Source organism: Egretta garzetta, unplaced genomic scaffold (assembly GCF_000687185.1).
Source record: "Egretta garzetta isolate BGI_Z169 unplaced genomic scaffold, ASM68718v1 scaffold573, whole genome shotgun sequence".
NCBI classification, from domain to species: Eukaryota; Metazoa; Chordata; class Aves; order Pelecaniformes; family Ardeidae; genus Egretta; species Egretta garzetta.
In genome coordinates this window covers 261790-282053 of record NW_009259180.1, presented here as the reverse complement: position 1 = coordinate 282053, position 20264 = coordinate 261790, and the positions used below count along the sequence as shown (strand labels likewise).

The 20264-nt window shown below is 38.7% G+C and overlaps 1 protein-coding gene across 1 annotated transcript in view; it reads left to right on the top strand.

Moving 5' to 3' along the window:
* The window catches only part of GALNT18 (polypeptide N-acetylgalactosaminyltransferase 18), a 245384-nt gene that overhangs the window by 189488 nt on the left and 35632 nt on the right, over nucleotides 1–20264 (top strand). Inside the window, 2 exon segments of the mRNA XM_009635644.2 lie at nucleotides 2693–2830; nucleotides 7080–7175. Of these exon segments, the coding sequence (XP_009633939.1) occupies nucleotides 2693–2830; nucleotides 7080–7175 (234 nt within the window).

Here is a 20264-nt window from a genome sequence, read left to right as displayed (position 1 = left end):
GAAAATGCAGTACAAAATTACACTCCCAAGCCCTGTAATTGAATCTGTCAGTATAAAGAAAACCTACATCATTAGTGGGAGTCCTCTTTTGTACATCAAAAGGTTGGGAGCAATGCAGTCTCTGATTGGTATAGAAACACCAACTGGAGGGAGGGAGTGTTCAGTGTAAAGAAGCAACCTAAAAAAATAACTTAAAGCTTGTGGGACACTTGTAATACAGACTTCAAATAGGCAGTGGGCAAAGAGATGGTGGATGAGAAAGGCTGGGGATGGATTAGGTCAAATGTAGATATCAGACTGGATGGCAATATTTCTGTTTCGTCTTTGCTTACCCCAAGATTAAATTAAAGGTGAAATACCAGAGGGACAATTTTCAAATCAAACCTAGCTTCAGCTTAGACAAAAAGATGTCAAGACATCATTGAGACAGATAGCATGGCCAAATACTGTTACACAAGTGGATAACTACAGGAGTAATTCTCTATCTGGAAACTGATGAAATAGTGCACTGGTGATGGACTGTGTAGGTAATAGAAATGTGTCCAGTTACAACAGTCGGGACTTTCCATGAAATATGTTATTCCAAAATGTTAACCACAGAACCTGTTTCTTCCGTGGAAGAATTCCCAGATCTCTGAGAAGCCCCATAGTATGATGTTTCCAAAGGTTTTAGTCTTTGAGAGCTAATAATAATAAAAAAAAGTTCAACTCCTCTGGCAGTGTGCTGTGACTGTCCTCTTGGGATCTCTGTGGGTGGCTCTGAACTACTGAGGGCTTCAAATGGGGATTTCGGATACCATGGTGATTTCTGCATTGTAACTACTTAGATAAATAGATTCAGAAAAGCACCTAAAATCCAAAGGAAAGATTTTTCAAGTCCCAGAAGCAAGAGCTGTGTTCTCCATGTGTCCTCCCTTATATTTTTTGGTTTGTATTTTTTCTTTTTTTCCCTCCCATCATGTGCTCAGCTTTGGGGAACACACTGAGTTGTTGCTGGTGATAAAGCCAGTATGCTACCTGTGAGCTATTTTCCTTCTCCAGCTGCATTGGAGGATGTGATTACTGAGGCCCCAGACGCTCTTTCTTAGCTTATACAATAACTGTGAGGAAACAAGCGTTGGTGCCCGCAGGGTTGCGTGAGAAGGGAATTGGGATGCACTGGACCAATTTAGTGCCTGATCCCAGGAAGCCTTGTTAGTGCTGGAAGTCAAACGTCTGTGTGCTGGCATCTTCCTTTCCCTTCACACAAGTGGCACATATGCTGGCAAGTGCAAGTGCAGCCAGAGAGATGCATGAGCAGCATTTCTCCATGGAATCAGTTGGTTGTCTTACCACACCCTACAGCACGTTCCTCTGTCTAGTCACTTGTTCGAAAAGTCAGATGATCGCTTAAGGAGTAGTTCCACATAAAGTTTTCTGAATGATGGAGGGTTTGAGGGGAGGGGAGTCATCGTTTTTAAGGATTAACTTGAGTTATGCTTGTTTATGCCAGACCTCAGTTTCCTACTTTTTAGTATGCTTTGCTAATGTGGAATTCAATTTTACTTTAGTTAGAAAATGCTTCCATAATAAAATATACTTGTTCCAGATTAACATTAATTCAGTGCTTTGGGATGTAGGAAGCGTTGTTGCTTCAGCAGCTCAGAAACCTAGATACTGATAAAGATAGTTTTTTGATGTGTAACTAAGAAAATGTTGCTTCAGCAGCTCAGAAACCTAGATACTGATAGTTTTTTGATGTGTAACTAAGAAAATTAAATGCTTCCAATGTTATTTTTAAATCATATCTGGTGGCTGACAAAATCTTTGGGGCATTTATGGCCTAGTAAAGGCTGTAGTTTAAGTAGATAGATTATAGGATTTCCCTATGAAAATTTATTTATCCTGTGTTTTGTTGTGAGGCAGAAGTGGTAGAGCACAGTATGGAGCAAAATGTCTCATTTTACTTCCTGTCAAATAGCAGCCATGGATTTGCACTTAGATCTCGCTCTAAAAATTTCTGCTGCATGATTTTAATATAATAAATTATTGATTTTTTATATACAAGGACTTCATGAAACTCACGCTTTATGATCTGCGCTTATGATAAGTAGAAATTAGGTTTAGCGAGAAATGTAAAGGAGAATAAAAATTAGGGGAGAGAATATTCTGCAAATGCTTGTAATGAAAATAGCAACTTCTCTTTTTACATTACAAGAGAAATTTAGTAAGTGATATTTTAGAAAGGTGAGCAGAGCTTCTGCTCTTTGCAGTGAAGCAGTAAACCCAGACTTCAGAAATGGCCAGAAAGTGTCATATACTAATGATTAGGCCACAGTGGGATGCCAGCAATAAGGTTGTTTCTAGGGCAACTTGCTACTTCCTGCCAATTACTTTTGCATTTGTAAAGTGCCAGGGAATTAGAGAACAACAGTGATACTCATTGGAAGCTAGATCTAAACCCCACTGAATTCAATAGGAGTGGTTCCATTGACCAAAGCAGACTTTGAAAGAGACCCCACCATGGTGAGCTGTATCATATTTAATTGGGGCACTTTTGGAGTGTGTAACAGACTCACTTCACAAACGAAACCTGATAATTAGCATAGGTTGTAATCATCCTTGCAATCAGGGCAATTCTGGATGATTAGTTTACACGGAAGTGTATCACTGATGTCTTTTCTGCTTTTTCTGTCCTTTGTTTTATGTACAGGACTCCGGAATTGATATTGGTGATATTTCTGAGAGGAAGGCCTTGAGGAAAAAGCTCCAGTGCAAGACCTTTAGGTGGTATCTTGTCAGCGTGTATCCAGAAATGAGAATGTATTCAGATACTGTCGCCTATGGGGTGGTAAGGATCTTGTTTACATTTCCCATTCTAAAAAGGTGGGGGAGAAGGTGTAATAGTGGAAGTAATTAATGAAGACAATGCCTGTCTCTAAGTAGAATGATCAGATAAACTTGAAGTCACCAGTTAAATAATTTGTTAGACTGGTTAGTTGGCAGAGACAGCTGCTCTGCTGTAGTTTATGCTGAGGTGTTCTGAACGTTACCTTCCTCCCTGTTTTTTTGTTCATTTGTTTGTTTGTTTCGTGGCTTGCATTCCACTCAGATACTCAAGACATGATTTTTTTTAGACACGTTGGAGCTGTCAGTTGGAAGGTTTGTGGCAGCAGGTGAAGTAACAAAATAGGCTTAGTATTTCAACTGCAAGCTTCTTAATATTGTAGCCAGATCTTAATTTAGAACCTCAAATGCCGGTATTTTGGGATGATCATCATCATCATTGCTTGTGTGACAAGCAATGCTTGTGCTTGTCTATGTTGAAATCACACTTGAGTTGTACTGAGCTAATTAAAGCAGAGATAATTCTTGCCCGTAGAAAACTGGCAATCTAAACAGAGAGGGCAGGTGTGCCTGACATGAAAGATGAGCACAGTAAGTTAATATGAACTAGTAGAGCTAGGACGTCCTTTTCACATTGTCTATCCAGAGTCATATCACAAAACTTGATTCCTGTGAATTAAATTTGCCTTTTTGCATGTAAGTCCCAATTAGGAAACATTAACTAGTAAGAGCAGGCAATACAAGTGAAAGATTTGGTTTGAGACATTCTGTCTGAAAAAGAAGTCTTGAGTTGCGCAGTTTGCCGGTATGGCTCTGGGAAGACCCTTGAGGGTGCCATAAAGCAGCTGTTCTGTTTTGGCAAATGAAGTGACTGTATGCCCCCATGAAGTTCCATGACCCCTTTGAGGATCAATTAAGATTATCGTGATGGCTTTTCATACAATCAAAAAAGACATGAAAAACACTTCCAACAAAGGTTTAGGTCATTGTTAAATGCATGAGATAATGGTTACCTTCCAAAATAGTTCAGAACAATGCCAAAATCACACCTGTGTGCCAGGAGCCTCTTCTGTAGGCTGTGTGGAATTGCCCTTAGCAATGACATGATCTAATCAGGTGCAGAGTTTCCTGAGGAGAAGGAGGCATAGCAGCTACTAGGTGCATCGTTCTGCTTGTAGGTACCTCTGGCTAAAAACTCTGATTGCAGGCAGAAGTGATACTAGATAAAACAAGAAAGACCAGTGGAATAGCTAAGGTACTGGTTGCGTAGTCTCAGGATTAACTCTGCATCATGTAAGTCAAAATGAAAATCAGCGAACAGGCACCCTATGATTTGATATTCTGCTGAGACTTTTGCATCAGCCTTTGAAGGTTCCTCACTGGCAATATACAAACCAAAAAGAATCAGAAGAGTTTATTACAGAAATACTGAACTCGCTGGTCAGCAGAACGTGCATATTTAGGTACTGCATAATAATGCACATGATGCAGTCTTTTCTCTGAAGAAAAGAGTAGCCTCATCAGCCAAGAAAGATATGAGGAGTAGGATTTTATTTCATTATTTGTACTATCACAAAAGAATTAGTGGGCAGCTATGGCAAGGTATCTGTACAGGTAAAGGGGGAACGTTTTATGAAATACAAAGCTTACTGTTTTATGAAATACTAGTGCATAAAACAAAAAGGTAAAGTGTCCCAATCTTTTTAGTAACAGAATTGCTTGGATCTCTAATCTTCCTTCATGTCAGCTTTCCTATTCCCTTGCATGTCTTATAATGGAGCAAGTTGTGATATTTCAATGCAAGTCAGCTGCTTGCTGATTCTCTTAAGTGCTTCCATTCGTCAACTGTCTTCATTTTTTGTGGAAAACAGAGATATTGCTACTATATCATTATCATTAATTTAAAAAAAAAAAAAACCAAACCAAAAACCTAAACCCTGAGTAATTACAAAAGTTATCTGAATAGGGGTGAGGGTTAGAATATAGGCATCTACAGTGTCACCATCCATTTTTATTTCCTGAATCCTAAATTTCCTCCTGTTCTGTAAGAGTTAGGAAAATAGTTGTATTGTTCATGTCTAGTTTATGCTGCAGCATATAGCTAGGATTAGGGTTGGTGGCTGAGTAAGGGTTTGGGAACCAAATTTCTTTCCAAATTCTGCAGTACCCTTAAAGTTAGGAGAGCACGATGTCCATGGGTCAAAAGCTGATGTATTTTTATAGAGACTGGCTCCCTGATTTCAGCTTGATGTTTGAGATAATTTTGCAAATTCAAAATTTCAGTAGTCTAGTTTCTCTCTGTATTCTATAAGGCTCTAAGTTTGAAAGGGAGAAAACAGCAATATTGACCAATAATTTCCATTTTTCAGTATGGGGATTGGTGACCTGGGTAGATTTTGGGTTGTAATTAAGATTAAGTCTTGGTAGTCTAAAACAGCATTGCCCAAGTTAATTGTTGGTTGTCACAAAGCTACTAGATTTTGGAAAGCGTTTGTTCCTAAGAGTCTGGGCCTCAGATTTTAAAACAGCATTATTAGTTAACAGGCTACTGGCTTGTTTGTTTTTCTGTTTTCTGTAGGGAACATTTATCTACAAATATTCTAAACTAATTGTAGAGTTGTGATTGGGATAAGAGTTTGAGAAATTAAATCTGAAGACCTCATTTTACTTTTTTTTTTCAAGCTTCCTAAGAGGAGGACTGGTGTTAAAAGGAATATAATGTTTTGTTGCTTTTTCTTTAGCATCTGATCACCAGACAGCTGCTGTTTGGGTGAAGGTCATGTTTCTTTTTAAAGCTTGGGACTCTAAAGTCTCTGCATCTGTTTGACTGCTGGGTCAGCCCTCTCAGTTAAGTCGCACGCTGATGTTGGTCAAGGCAGATTTTTTAGCTTCCTTTATTATGGGGATTTTGTGGAAAAGATTATAATATTAGGGCTTGGACAAGCATTAGAATTTGAGTTTGTGGAAGAGGTTTTGAAAAGCCGAAAGTAGTGATGGATCCAGACATGAATTATTAAGGCTTGTTTTTATCACTGGTTTGGATAGAGAGCAGTGCCTAACATCTGATTATGATTAGAGTCATGGTTGTGGTTACGTTTATGGCTAAGAAATACAAAGCTTTGAGAGAGGAAGCACTATTTAATTCTTGAGGCTTGCAGCTGAGAATAAGGCCAGTATTGATACCAAATGCATATTTTCTCTTTAACGTTGAGATCTGTCCTGTCTATTGTTGAATTTAGAGTTAGGTTTGGAGTTGGAAATCTTGCAGAGATAAGTTGATGGTTTTGACTTTATTCACTGCCTGGTTTCAGTCTCTGGCTTGTCCACACTTCTTACATACTAGTGCACTTCCAGACTTCCTTTCTAAGCATATCAATTTGTTTTCCCCAAAGGAGGCCCCTGTACACAGCTAACAGTTAATCAGAGATGGTCGCAAAGCACATCACCTCTTCACTCCCTCCATCAGGCAATTCTGTCATGTTCTCTGAACTTATCTTATACCACTGAACACCTTTATACGTGCCCATGGGTATGCCATCCACATCTTTGGCCTCAAACTCTGAAAAGACCTTCCAGCTATCTGTGCTCATTAATTTAGCATTTCACTTTCAGAAAATTCTGTCTCAGCACTGCACAGGTAACACATAGGGCTTTGTGATCAACAGGGCCAAGTACTTTGCAGTCTGTTCATAGCTACGATTGCTGTGCGTGGGTTAGCCCGGAATAATGCAAAGAAGAGCTGGTGCATACCAATTGGCCAGAAGTCTCTAAGAGTCAGCAGAAAGGATTTTTTTGAATTATTTCCAGAAATCAAAAGAATCTCCTGAGTGATTCTGAAAAGCTGTTTAATTACAGGGATTTCTCCTACGTTTGAAACTCCATCCACACTGCTCAGCTAGCTGCACTGGTAAAAAAATTTGTCTTTTGTATATAGTGTGTACCAGAGTCTCATTAGACTTAATATTTTAAAATTTATATCAAAAATCATTTCAGCCTCTGAAGGCTTTTTGAAATCTACCCTCCCTGAAACCTTGTGCAACATTATTGAAATCAGTAGTGTTAGATTATCTACAAGGAAGAATTTAGTCCTGGAGCTTGCTTTTCAATATCCTCACTGCATCAAGTATTTTTAATTTTGTGTATTTCTTTGCTCAATTGCATAGGATTTTTTTTTTCAAAGAAAAGAAAGTAATCACACCATTTTTGTCTCATGTAAGATTTGCTTGATTTCTTTTTCTTTCTGTTTATTTTAGCTGCAGAATTCGCTGAAAAGTGATTTGTGCCTTGATCAAGGACCAGACACAGAAAATATCCCAATCATGTACATCTGCCATGGGATGACACCACAGGTTGGTTTGTCAATGATCTCTCGTATTGCTGCTGCTCTTCGTAGACTGTGTAGGATAAACCATCTTGTAGCTGTCATTGTTTTCCTGCAACAATACCTCCGTAAGCTGTTTGGTATCTTTTATAGAAAGTTAGAACATTATTTCTGTGGTATGTTAGGGCTTTGACAATGAAGTTTGTTTATTCATTTTGAAAGAATTTAAGGAGTATGAGTGTCAACACTGACCCAGATTTGTTGATAAAAGCTTTCCATTCTCATCTTTAACCGTGCATGTCGTATGAATGAAACAATGCATTTTAAAACGTTTTACATACATACGTATGTATACTCACAGTTCATTTATACATTACCTGAAGCAACATCTTTTTTACCTGACATATGTACTGTCTCATTTTCACAAATCTGAAATGTACAGCCACCTTCTTCACACCAGACAGCCGTGTCAAATTCCAAACCCTGTTCTTCTGAAAGCCCTTCTTCTAAAGCTCCTTTTCTTTTTTCTATGTTGTTTTCCTGTTATTCTATTACATGCCAATTACCAAAACCTTTCCATTTTCTTGCACAACAGCTGGGTTTATTAACTTGACAAACGAGAGGGTTAACATTGTGTTTCCCCAAGTGGCTAAGTATATGGGCATAGCTGAAAGTGTTTCTAGGCAAATCTTGACAGTAAAAATGTTACATGGTCTAGAACATTCTTGTCAAAGAGAGGTGTGCAAATTATCTAACTGAATAGTACCATAAGCAAAAGCGACATAAAGGAAATGGATTTGTTTGTGGGAGTGATTGGAGAAACTGAAAAATCCCTCCAGTTTGAATAATTTTTTTCTCTGACTACTTTTTAAATTTGTTTTCTCAAAAGGACCCTATTATGCTCCACTTAAGTTCTGGAATGTGGTTTTTACTTGTGGAATTGTCCATTGCGTGATTTGACTGTACAGCAAATGAATCCTCCTAAAATCTCAGACATAAACACAGAGCAGCAAAGGTAGTCTTGTCCTCTGTACCTGGATCTCATAGTGAGCTGGAGACATGAGTTTGGTGAAATGCAGATATGGTTCTGTACTTCCTGACCAAGTTCCATCTGTTGCAACGGTGTTCTGTGCTGGCTTGCTTTGCTGACGGCCTTTAATATTGACTGCTAGTGGTAGCATGCTTGAGTAAATTATGAAAGATGAAGACAAAAATATCTGAAAATCCCATCCATCAGACTCGCTCACTGTATGGGCTGTGGCTTATTTGTCACATAATTATGTGGTAACCACTGTGTGCCTCCAGGAGGGCTTTTTTTTAAGCCAGTCCTTAGTGTTCACTAAGGAACTCTGTAATTTACCTGTGAGCCAAAGCCATTATTCTTCATCTTCTGGGAGGGCACCATAACTCTTCTGGCATATCATCTGTGATAACAACACACCACAGGCACAGCTGTAAATTCCAATTAGAAATTTTAATTATAGTTAAGAGACAAACAACAATAAATACAACAAAAGTCACTTCAATTAGCACTGTTCAGTATTCACCAGATCAAGAACTACCTTTGAATGTCAGCTGAAGTTCTGTATAAGATAGCAGCAAATAAATGACAGAGGGAAAAGAGACAAGGGAAACTTTTCCTGACGAGATTCTGCTCCTTTCATAATTACAATGTTGTCATCTTCCCATTGCTATGTTTTTAAATTTGTAACTAGTGATGTTAAAAACAACGCCCAAAAAGGCCCATATATGAGCAAGATCCCGGTAATGAGTGAGAACTTTCTTTAAAAGGAGTAGACTTTATGTTAGGGATTATGGTATTAGCAGGGAAAGCACTAACAAACATTATTTGGCTTTTTTCTATGAAATTTCCATTGCACATATTCATCTCTTGCTTAAGTAGAGCTGCAGTTATTTACATTTCCTCTAGCATATCAGAAATATTTGAGTAAATATTCCTTTTAGTCTTAGTGAACTTGCCCGTAACCACAGAAGATATTGGTGAGATGCTAATTATATTCTAGTAGAGGTGAAATGCTATATAAAGGGGGTTATTTTGCCTGCCTGGCAGTCCTTATCAAAATAGATTAGTCAGAAAGATTAGTCCCTGGATTCAGGATTACTTGGATGGCTGAGGGTTTTGATGGTGCCATTCTTAGTTCTGGTGCAAAGTTTTAAAGTTGCAGCTATTCCATTTACAGTTTTAGAGCTGCCACCATGGAGGCCTTTGCACAGTTGCATCTAGATGTGCATTAATGTATCTGGCTGCCAGGAACCACTCCCTCATATGCAGTTTAAGTTGCTGTTCTTAGTTACTGCTATAGCCTCTCTTCTAAATTGGCTAGCTTCCTTTTTTTTTTTCTTCCCACTAACCTCTTTCAGGTGTTTTTGGATTTTCATCTTTTTGCATGGGAAATGGCTTAGATGAGGTGTTTGACATGAAGTGACAGTTTCAGATTTGTATGTAACGCTACTGTTTCCTTTTAGCATGTTTTATACAAGAAAGAAATCATTGAAGTCAACAGAAAGGCAACTGCATACATGACATTAAAAGTCAATGCTCCGTTTTTTGCAAACAGTATCAAGAACATCATGTGTAGCTTCATAATTAAATGCAGTAGAAAATGGCAAGGAAATATCCTTAAATATTGCAATGAAATTATCAGAAATAATTTTCTCTGTGGTGCTTCAGTTTAATTTTAAATAGACATCAGAATTAGTGATGGTTAAACTTCTGTGATTCCGATTCCCCAGCCTTTCAGCAATCCACTCTATGTCTTCCATAACTAATATTAGCATATTCATAGTTCATTCCTGCAAGTATCTTAGAGCGCTTTGTGTTTATTTTGTGGTACTGTTCTACAAATAGAGAAACTGATGCAAATCTTACATGTGGCTAAATAGTATGATGGAGTAGAAAATCAGAAAGTAATCTGTCTGTTTCCATAGTCCTCTGATAGTACTAATGAGAGAGAATTTCTCATAGCAGGGTGTTTGGCTCGGCCTGAAAAGAGAGAGGGCACCTGAAAAACTAGAATCCACAATTAGGTGTGTTTTGTACCCTCCTTCTGTCTTCAGAGAGTGCTTCCCAAGGTAGCTGTATTTTGTCCTGTCCTATTTTTCATTACAAAGCGTTGCCCAGGTAATTATAGATTCTGTTGAGAACTTCTTTGTCTTTCTAAGTGGTAGCATCTGAACAGTATAACTTCCTAAGTTGCTCGTCCTCTCCCAGTTCTGCTGCTGGAGTGTATTGCTTCCTGAGCACCACATCCTTCCATTTCTGCCTTTAGTTGCTCTCTGTCCAAAATTGACAGTGTCCTTACTGCTCCATCTGTACAGCAGCATGCAGTATGTTGGCATACCTGCCCAGACTCATCAGCAAGAACACCGCTATCACACCTGAGCATCTGCTATTACTTCTCGTAGCCACCATGGATACAGGTCAGCTATTAGCTGTGCATGAAGCAAGGCCATAAGGTGGTTTTGGTACCTTTGGTGTGCTGATGGTCAGCTCTTTGGAAGGGGCTTTTAGTGCATGTCTTAGCCTGTCATATCAAGCCTCTTCTGCTGTGCAGTGCTGCTGCTTCTTAGAACAGCTGAATGAAACCAACTTCTGCAACTACTAAAATAGCTCACATAATAAATGCAACGCAGTAAAACAGTTAACAGCAGTAGTTAAAATATGTTCCTACTACACTGTTCAGTGGTGGTAGAACTCACATTGATTTAGTTGCATGAGAACAGCTCAGCCCAGCTCAGCACAACAGCCCACAGTTGTTCCTGGCCAAAGACACTACACTGGAGATAGCCGGGGGGTGTGAGGAAGCAGTCCCCCTTCAGTGTGATGATAGAGGGAAACAGGAAAATGGGGAAATGAGGTGGGCTGGCAGTAAAGGAGAAAGTGAGAAGAGAGAAATGCAAAGGAAGGAAAGGAAGACAGAAGAGTAGTAGTGGCAAAACAGTACAAAACAAAGTTCATGTGAGGTTGTGCATTTTTTGCCAATTTTTCTTAAAGTGGTTCATACAGAAAAGGGTAAAGGTACTGTTTTAATTCTTGAACTTGTTGAAGCAAACCTACAATTCAGTCATACATTTAGGCCTTAAAAGGTCCATTTCCAGCAGTGCCCCCATCTTCAGTGGAAAAGATGGTTGCCTGTAGTTGCAGTAAGTACATGCCCCAGGCCTGACTGCGTTCTCTTCCTAATTCTGGGAACCGCCTAAGCCTGGGTGTTTGGTGTTGTTTAAGACTGCTGTTTAACCAGGCCTGTAATCTTGAAGGCAGACTGATGACAGTATGTCACTTGCATTAAAACTACTCCTGAGTGATAATTGGGAAGATTCTTTGCTGAGAATGAAACACCAGAGTATTAGAGATTATAACTGTTGTATAATAAACAAGTCCCATCAGTCAATGAAGTGATATTTTAAGTACAGATTTACCTTGAAAAGTGTTTGTGATTGAGAGGATAATGGGCAGTTCTGTGTTCCCGTGTTCAATAGCTTCTGGCTCAGATATTTCTCAATTTATAAGCAGTTAAACCACAGAGCTCATCCAGGGATGTGAAAGTCAATACAAACCAGTTAGATTTTGAGGAATTCAAGTTGAGGACCAGGGTCAGAAGACTCGATTGGGAGATTTACTAGAAAAGAAATGCAGGTGAGAAGGGACAGCTGTTCATATCCTTTCATATTCTTGCAAGAGATTGCAGAACTGACACTCAGAAACTGATGACTACAGCCCTATGTGGTATGAAATACTGCCTCGCTGCTGAAGGCAATGAAAGGAAGTCATGCCAACAAGCAGAGTTATGCGAGTTTACACCGTGTGAGACTCTGACCTGAAAGCTTTATATTGTATTCTAAGCACAGTGTGTGAAGTACTGGAAACAGCAGTTACAAGAACTCCCATGAACTTCTAAAAATGCTTTGTATGATTCATGAGTGAGTGAGTGTGTATTTTTGTAAAAAATACTTTTTATTCAATGTAATTTTGTAGCATGGTGGCTGTTCATACACAGATGTTTGTTAATTTGTAAACAAGAATATATATCAGTGAAAATTGCTATCAATGAAGGCATTTATATTCGAGTAAAAAAGTACAGGGTTGATCACAAACACCATATAGTTATTAGTCCAATTTCTAAAGCCTAGGAGAGGGAACAATTCCTAAGATGTTCAGCAAATAATTATCAAAAGAATTAAAATAGCTTTGCAAATAATTTAAAAAAAAAAAAGCAAAGTAAATTTGTCAGTTTATTTTAAATGAATAATTTAGACATCTCTAGAGCAGAGTTAGTTTGATCTTTAGGCTATTGAGATGTTACAATCATAAACATCTAAATTTGAGTTTTAGTAGAGCCTTGATTTTAATGAGTCTGTTCCAATGTCAAAAATTTTCTTTAGATTCCTCTGCCTAGTGAAAAATCATGTTGGGCAATCATCAATGCCAGGAAAGCTGGGAGAAGAGCCACGTGCTTTGTCAGAAAGGAGCGTTTAGGGAATTTGGAAGCAGAAACAGTAGCCCCCTTAGGGGAGTGGCTTTCTGTGCATGTGAAGTATGCTGACCAAGAAGCATTATATTCCGTTTTATAAGGAGAAATCAATAGATAGCATGTGATTATATCCTTCACTACAGGTCAAGCTTTCCTTGACACCTTTCCATTTGCTTTAAAAAAACCCAAATCATCCAAACACTGAATTCTGCAGCTGCTTTTCCTTGACAGTCTTGATTCTGCTGCCAACAGAGCACCACGATATTGCTGTCCTGAAAAGTTTTAGATAAAGGAGTTTCTGAAATTTAAGAATGGCGTATAGCTGTGATGACTCAGATCCTGAGCCTGCCTTACAGATGAATACATGTTCTTTTTCTCCTACAGCTGAAAATTAAGCTTACAATGAAATTGTACTAATTCTGGGCCAAAAATACAGCATTCTAAGAAACTACTATGAAATACATATATTTCAGAAAATAAGAGGTCTTTTGTTATTTAGAAGGAGGACCCTGTTCTTAAGTGTGTGTGTAAAACACATAAGCATTGCAAACTGAGGCTCTGTGCAAGAAAATAGTTAAAGAGAAGGCCCCACGTCTAGCAGCCGCTGGTAATAGCATGTTTCAGCAGTTGTCAGGGAATAAGGAAGAACAGAACAAAACCTGCTGATGTGGATCAATGATTGACCCTTCAAACTTGAAAAATCACTGCCCTGAAGATGAGATGTCTACAATAAACATTTTCAAGGAGTCTTTTTTAAGCAATAAAAAGAAGCACAGCAGCTGTTTTAACAGCTGTCAGTCACGTGCAAACTCAGGGTTGATGTTCATGTTTGTCTTCAAGGTAAATGTTGGACACATTCAGCGCCTGTGTATAAGACAGGCTGATCTGACATCTGCGCTGCGCAGTACCGCTCCTTTCTAAGGACCGGCTAACACACTGGTCTGAAGTTAGTAATTACCTGGTTCATGATGACTATTTTACATACACAGAGTGCTATACAGGAAGTGAACTGTACAAAACACTCAGTTGCATCTCGGTCCAGATACTTTGCAGGGAAAAGTCACACCATGCGGTAGCGAGAGTAGTCTTTCCTCTCTTTGTACAGCCAGGGTAGGTCATTATTCACACAAAGTGAAGCAGCTGCATCAAGAGAGGCAGCTTAGCTAGTCGGCCTGGTTCGTACAGGAGAGCAGACATCAGTTGAGCAGTGCAGGCTGTGCTGGGTGCTGCGTTAAGCCCTGTATGGTTTGTAGCGTGGCTGCCTGAGATTCTGTCAGTGGTGCAGCCTTTTCCCTTGCAAGTCTCTCTCTGCAGATGCTGCAGATCGAGTGTCCCTGCAGAGGATTCTGTGCTTCTCTTCCCATTCTGCCAGAGGCTGTGTCTGATGGAGCACAGTCAGGCTCGTTGTCTTCCTTTGCCTTCTTCTCTAAATGTTGTGGAATGCCCTAAGCACTGGACCTTATGTACCTACTACATGCTTTCTGGGAACAAGGGTATTTCCGCAGTAAATGCTTCTGGAACTAGAATAGCTATTTTTTTTTAATGTAGGTTGTTCAGTTCAGTAAATGACCAAGTAATAGAAAATAAAGTTACAGAGTTAGTGAAACTGCCTAGCAAGGTTATAAGCATTAATGAATTCTAATTTTTATTTTAAACATATTCTGTAAAGGGCCTGCTTACTATGGCAATTTAGGCTGTTTATATTTCTGTTAATTTCTTTTGGTGCATAAATCCTGATTTTGATCATAGTAAAGTTAATAGAAACTGTGACCTTGTTTGTAATGGAAGCAAAATCTGTTGTTAGTTTTTTGCAGTCCTTTTCAAAGTAGAGAGTTTTTCTGATGTATGCCTGAGAAGCTAAATCCAACAAGCACTTTTTCAAAGCTGTAGCCTCTTTAGAATACATGTCAGGTGCATCGGGGGCTACAGAGATGTTTCAAAGGTTTCCAAACCCAACCAGTCCTTCCTTGCCCTAGCACAGGCAGTACAACATTTTCTTATTGGGGACATGTTGTGGATGAAGACTGTACTGTATAATTCCAAGTTGTATATTATTTTCTTTTTTAAATCTTTTGCCTTAAGTTTGATTCTGGCCAAATTCTTATTATTTACTTCCAAATTCTCATTATTTACTTCAGTGCAAAGTTTCAGAGAGAGAATCTGTTAATCTGTTTTCTAGTTTTGGAGCAAATGTTGCACCGAACCATGAATAAATTATTTCTGTGCATGCTGTGGTTTGATTCAAGAGCCTTTCTGTTGATATGGGTTCTATGACCCTTACCCAGTCTTCTGTATTGCTTACCTCATTCAAATTCAGTATCTATTGCCTGGTAGGAGAGATTCTCTTAAACTGGAGAGAGTTGTTCATTCGCAGGTGAAGATCAGTGGGGTTGAATTACTAGCTGGTAAAGTACAAGTATGGATCTGATAGCTAGGTCCGTTGTCTGAGCATAGACTCATGAGTGATTTGCAGACTGTATTTTCCAGCTGGCCATAGGTCTGTGTGATAGTAAGACCAGAGACTAACCTGTCTCTTCGTTTTATGAAAGTACCAGACATAAAGAATGTCATTCTCTGTTCACAGGGTAAAAGACAGTTGAATTCAAAAGAATGAGCACAAGGGTCCTTCTTCAGGTTTCAGACCTAGAATAGGTCTTTTGTGTGTTCCACTTCACTGATTAAAAACAAAAGCAAAGAAAAAAGCTGTAGAACTGCATTATTCTGGATCAGAGGAAATATCTTCTGCATCCCTCAATTTGGAAATAATGGAAGGGATATTGCTGCTTATTTATTTTTGTGTTTGAAACTACGTAGTGTAAAAACATTGTGTATGCCTGTGAGAATTGAGAGAACTGATCACTTGGAATTGAAACTCCAACCATAGTGAAATTAAATAGTTGAAAAGCAATCATTTTCCTCCTAAGAGTAACATTGATTTTCTCATTTGGGAGAATGATGCATGTAGCATTTACGCACTCTTAGAGAAATGGGTTTGTTTCAAAGAAATTTTTTCTTTGTTTCAATAGGATGGCCTAGAATTAAAAGACTTACAAATTACTTAGATGCTTTTGAGATCTATATTCTTGCCTAGTGTACAGGATCGCTGCTGAAGGTGAGCGTGAATAATGAGAAAGGAAAATACTACTATAAGCTGAAACCAGTGATCTGGCTAAAGCAGTAATCTTGACATTCAGGTTCCAGGACCTGAGCTGAAGTTAAAAAGGAAGAATTCAAAAAGGAATTCAGTTCTTTTGAGTGCTATGAATATTTAGGACCAGAAGGAAGAACATTAAGAACTTGAATTATTTCAAAATGTAGAGCTAAGAAGGCTCTAATAAAACCAAGGTCTTATTAAATTAATATTGGCTAATCGATACGCATTTTTCTGACTGAGAAATGACTGTTTGTTTTATGCAGGTAGAAACAGCATAAGAGTCAAAGGTAACTTGGCCAGTGCCACAGATTACGTATGTTTGAAAAAGCAAGTAAAACCCCTAACCACAAAATACAACAGGAATAAAAGCAGTTGTCCATAATATGCCATATCTGTTCAACCATCCATTCTTTTAAATAAAAGGGAAATGCTCATCTCAGAGAATGGATAAGGGTTCTTTTAAGATAGCTGTACTATTTAATATTTTACAGTAGAGGTACTGGTGCAATTTTACATACATTACAAGATGTGCTGAAAAGGCACAGAAGCATAAGCTGACCTTTAATGGGAGGAAAGATTGCAAATGCTGATCAGAACTCATGTCAGAAGGGTACTCGGAAAGTGCTATCAAAGACATTCAGTCAGAAAGCTTTTGCCTAGTAAAGCAGGATTTCTGTAGAGATAATAGAAACTTCAACTGGCAAAAATTCTGATGTAATTTACCTCGACTTGATAAACTTAGCTTTCATCACATTACTGCAGAAAGGAATAATGCATCATGTCAGCAAAAAATAGGAGTAAGCAAACTTGTGGAGTGCACAAAGAAGTACGCTGGGGACCACAAAGAATGCTCATGCACAGAAACAATAGGATTAATAAATTAACACCTCTGTTCTCCTCTGTTGTACCACACAGCTCACAGAGCTGGGCCTTTTTCAGTTTGGTTTTTTGGTTTGGGTTTTGTTTGGGTTTTTTTTTTTTAGGAAAAATTGGTTAGTTGATATTGCTGTACATTACAGAAGGTTCTTACCAGAATTTTTTTTAATAATTTATGAAGTATTTCCACTTCATGTTTTATGTATCATGTTATCATGTTTTCTGCATTGCCTTAATTTTTGTACTTGCCTCTCAGCCCTTGGGTTATCCTCTTCATCTTGAATTCTGTTGCCTCTCTATCTGACTAAATCCTACTTTAGCATCATTATCATCTTTCTTGGTTATCTTATCCACTGTTGATCTGTTTGTTATTGATATCGGAAGGAAGGGACATATATCTGCTGTCTCTATAGTTCGACTGGAAACTATTTATTCAGCATTTTGTTAAATAGGTGAGGCTGATGCAAGAAAAAGAGGGTAAGTGGAATATCAAAGGAATTGGGTTTCAGGCTATTTAAAGTTAACATCTTCTTTTTATTTCTTTGCATTTTGTAAGATTCAGATCATGGTTACTGAGCTTGTGATGGTCACTCTAAGAACTTTCCTCCCTAGTTCACATTTTTAAGGCAATTTGCCCAGAATATCTGTAGTAAAAAAACTGCAGTGAAAATATAATTGAAACAAACTGTTGTGAGCAAGTGCAGTACCGAAGAATTTAAAACTATCAGAGCATTTCAAGCTCCCATGTACTGTTTTAATTTAGAAGAGATTAGAGTTGTTAGCCTGAATATTATACAATAGTTCAAAACTGTTCTCATCTAGGAAATAAAAATGCTCATACATTTTCAGGCAATTTTTTTTTCTTGTGTTAGAATATGTAATTTTTTGTATGGATAGTTTTGGCCAAAAGGATTCCAACAAGTTAAAACATAAAAATATTTGAAAACATGAAGGTGAAATATTGATGAGCTTCTAGATGATAAATCTGGCAGTGGATTTTGGATTCAGATTCTGTGCTTTTCATCTTGGACACTAAGCTGATTAAAGGTAACACTGCCTTTCGTGTTTGGTTCAGTTGAGGAGTGTGGGCTTACAGTAGTCTGTTACACACACCTAGTGAGCTGATGCCAGAGGGCTTTGGAGCTAACACCCCCGAACCAACTGGCTGTTGTGTTTGTGAAGCTCCTGCTGGCTTTTGCAATGGTTGGCTAATGCACTAGGAGGCTAAAGGTGGGCCGCTCGGAGATCTCACTCAAGTACTTTGCAAATGAGCACTTTGGAGTGATGAGTCGTGTTCCTCACTGTGGGTCCTAGACCCATGAAAGTCCTAAAGGACTGCTGCAGAGGGACCAAGTATCTTCAGAAAGGAATAGGGCTTGTAGCTCAGCATCAGTGAAGTGGTGCTCACTGGCTTGAGGACATCAGCGGTGTTGCTACCAAGGCTGTAAGCACCTCCAGCAGGGAAGTGCAGGCCTTGGGACAGCCCACCCGTGCTGCGCTGCGTGGTGCTCGCACCCAGCGGGGCCCTGCAGAACGCCCCACCACTGGGAGCTCACTGGCGGGCCACGGGTACGGCGGGTTCCGCCCTTCCCGGGATGCAGCCAGCTTTAGTCCACCTAGAGGTTCGCTTTTGATGTCTGGACAGAACGATTCCTCTTAGGCCCTGTTTGTACCAGAGCAGTGTTGCCCACAGCACAGCAGCTGAGAACTGCTCGAAGCAATGCCTCCTGTCCACACGTGCGAGCAGTAGCTGTCTCTGACCTTGGGCGTGATGTGACTGGTGAAAAGCATGCTCCGTCTTACTCAGTTATATCTTAACCATTTCAGTGGTACTTCACAAGGGCCCATGTATTTTTTTCCTCCTGATAAAAACGTATTATGTGGCTATCCTGAGGCCACATACCCACAGTACCCTGCTATTCCATACGCTACTTAGTGTTGAATTTAAATGTTTTTTAAAAGTGAAATTAACTTCCTATTTTCTATTAACAATCTTTCTCTGGCTGGTGGAATAGGTGTAAAAATTTCCATAGTTCGGTTGGTTTTCATCTCAAAAAATGTGTAGTACAATCAAAAAAGAAGGACAGGGCTTTCCTTTGCTAAGTTGAAAATGTTCTTAATTAATGCTTTTGGAGAACTAAAACAGCTGTGTTGGGTACCTGCAGTGTCTCATAATCGAATACTATTTGAGCATTTTGTAAGTGCATTAATTTGAAGTAGATCAGAGTTGCATATTATGTAGCAATTACCAGAGTTATCCATTAAAGATGTCTCTTCTCATTGCAAATTGGCTTTTCAATCAGCAGTTTTTAAAACCAATTGTCGCTGACAATATAAATTCAGCATAAAACCAACATAGTTATTGGAATACAAGTATAGCACTTGGAGATTGATGTTGTAGTAATGTCGGATGGTTGTCAATTTAAACATTCTTCTGATTGATGTTGTACTATCTCTTTTGTTACTTCATCAGAGTTAAAGCTCTGAAGGTCAGATTTTTGTTTCTCAAATTCTTGACAGTGTGTGAATAACTGTTAGAGAAGGTAGTTAATACCGTAGATGGAAGATTCACTTTATAATTTCTTTAGTTTTATTGATAATTTTATTATGTCATTCCATTAATTGAAGTCATCCACTGGCTCATTTAGAATTCATGGACCAAATTCAGTCCCCATGAAAGCATATTTAACTCCCTTTGTAATTACACGAGCCATATTACTTTCACAGCATTCATTCAAATTCTGATCAGCAGTTCAGTTTCAGCTTAGCTTCTCTCCAGTATTGTTCACCATTTGCAGAGCAGGGGTTTTAGCGGAAATGTTTACAGGACAATTGTGTCCACAGTGTGTTTCTGTGAACAAGGGATTTTTTTTTTCTCCTGTTCATTAACTATCATTTTTCCAATCAGGAAGCAGAGAGAATATAACAAATTATTTGTTCACATAAAATCTTCATTGAGTAACGAATAACTGAAAAAAATCTGCATTGATTTGTAAGCCAAGAAGAGAGCTATGTTTGTCAGATAATTTATTTGAAATCAGCAATCAAGCTAGCTCTTAGCAAGAGTTGAGTTCAGTCTAAACCTGGTTACATTTACAGAGTAGAAGTATTTTCCCCAAAAGAAAATACGGGATACTAGAGACTTTAATTTAGCGTTGTTTCGATAACCAATGGCTACAATTAAAGCCAGTTGGATACACATTAGGAATAAGGTGCATATTCATGTCAGAGCAGATGATGAGCCATCATGCAAAGCAGTGACAGTAACTGCTGAAGTTATCAAAGCTGGTACAACTCTGGAAACTGTAATTTAATGTAATGCAAATTATTGGCCTTAGAGGTAGGCAGGTGGAAGTATATAGCTCGTGGCATACGCAAGATCAAAGTAAAAAAACCTAATGGTCCTCTTTGGCTCTTAAATCTACTAACATGTCAGCTGAGTGGCAATCACAGCAGGTGATTGCAAGTGACACAACTTCTTTGAATTTTGATTCAATTTAGAACGTACAGAAATAACCCCGGTTGTTACAGTAGAAGGACAATGGTATGCCTTTAAAGAATTTGGGGGGGGGGGGGTGGGGGGAGGGTGGTGTGA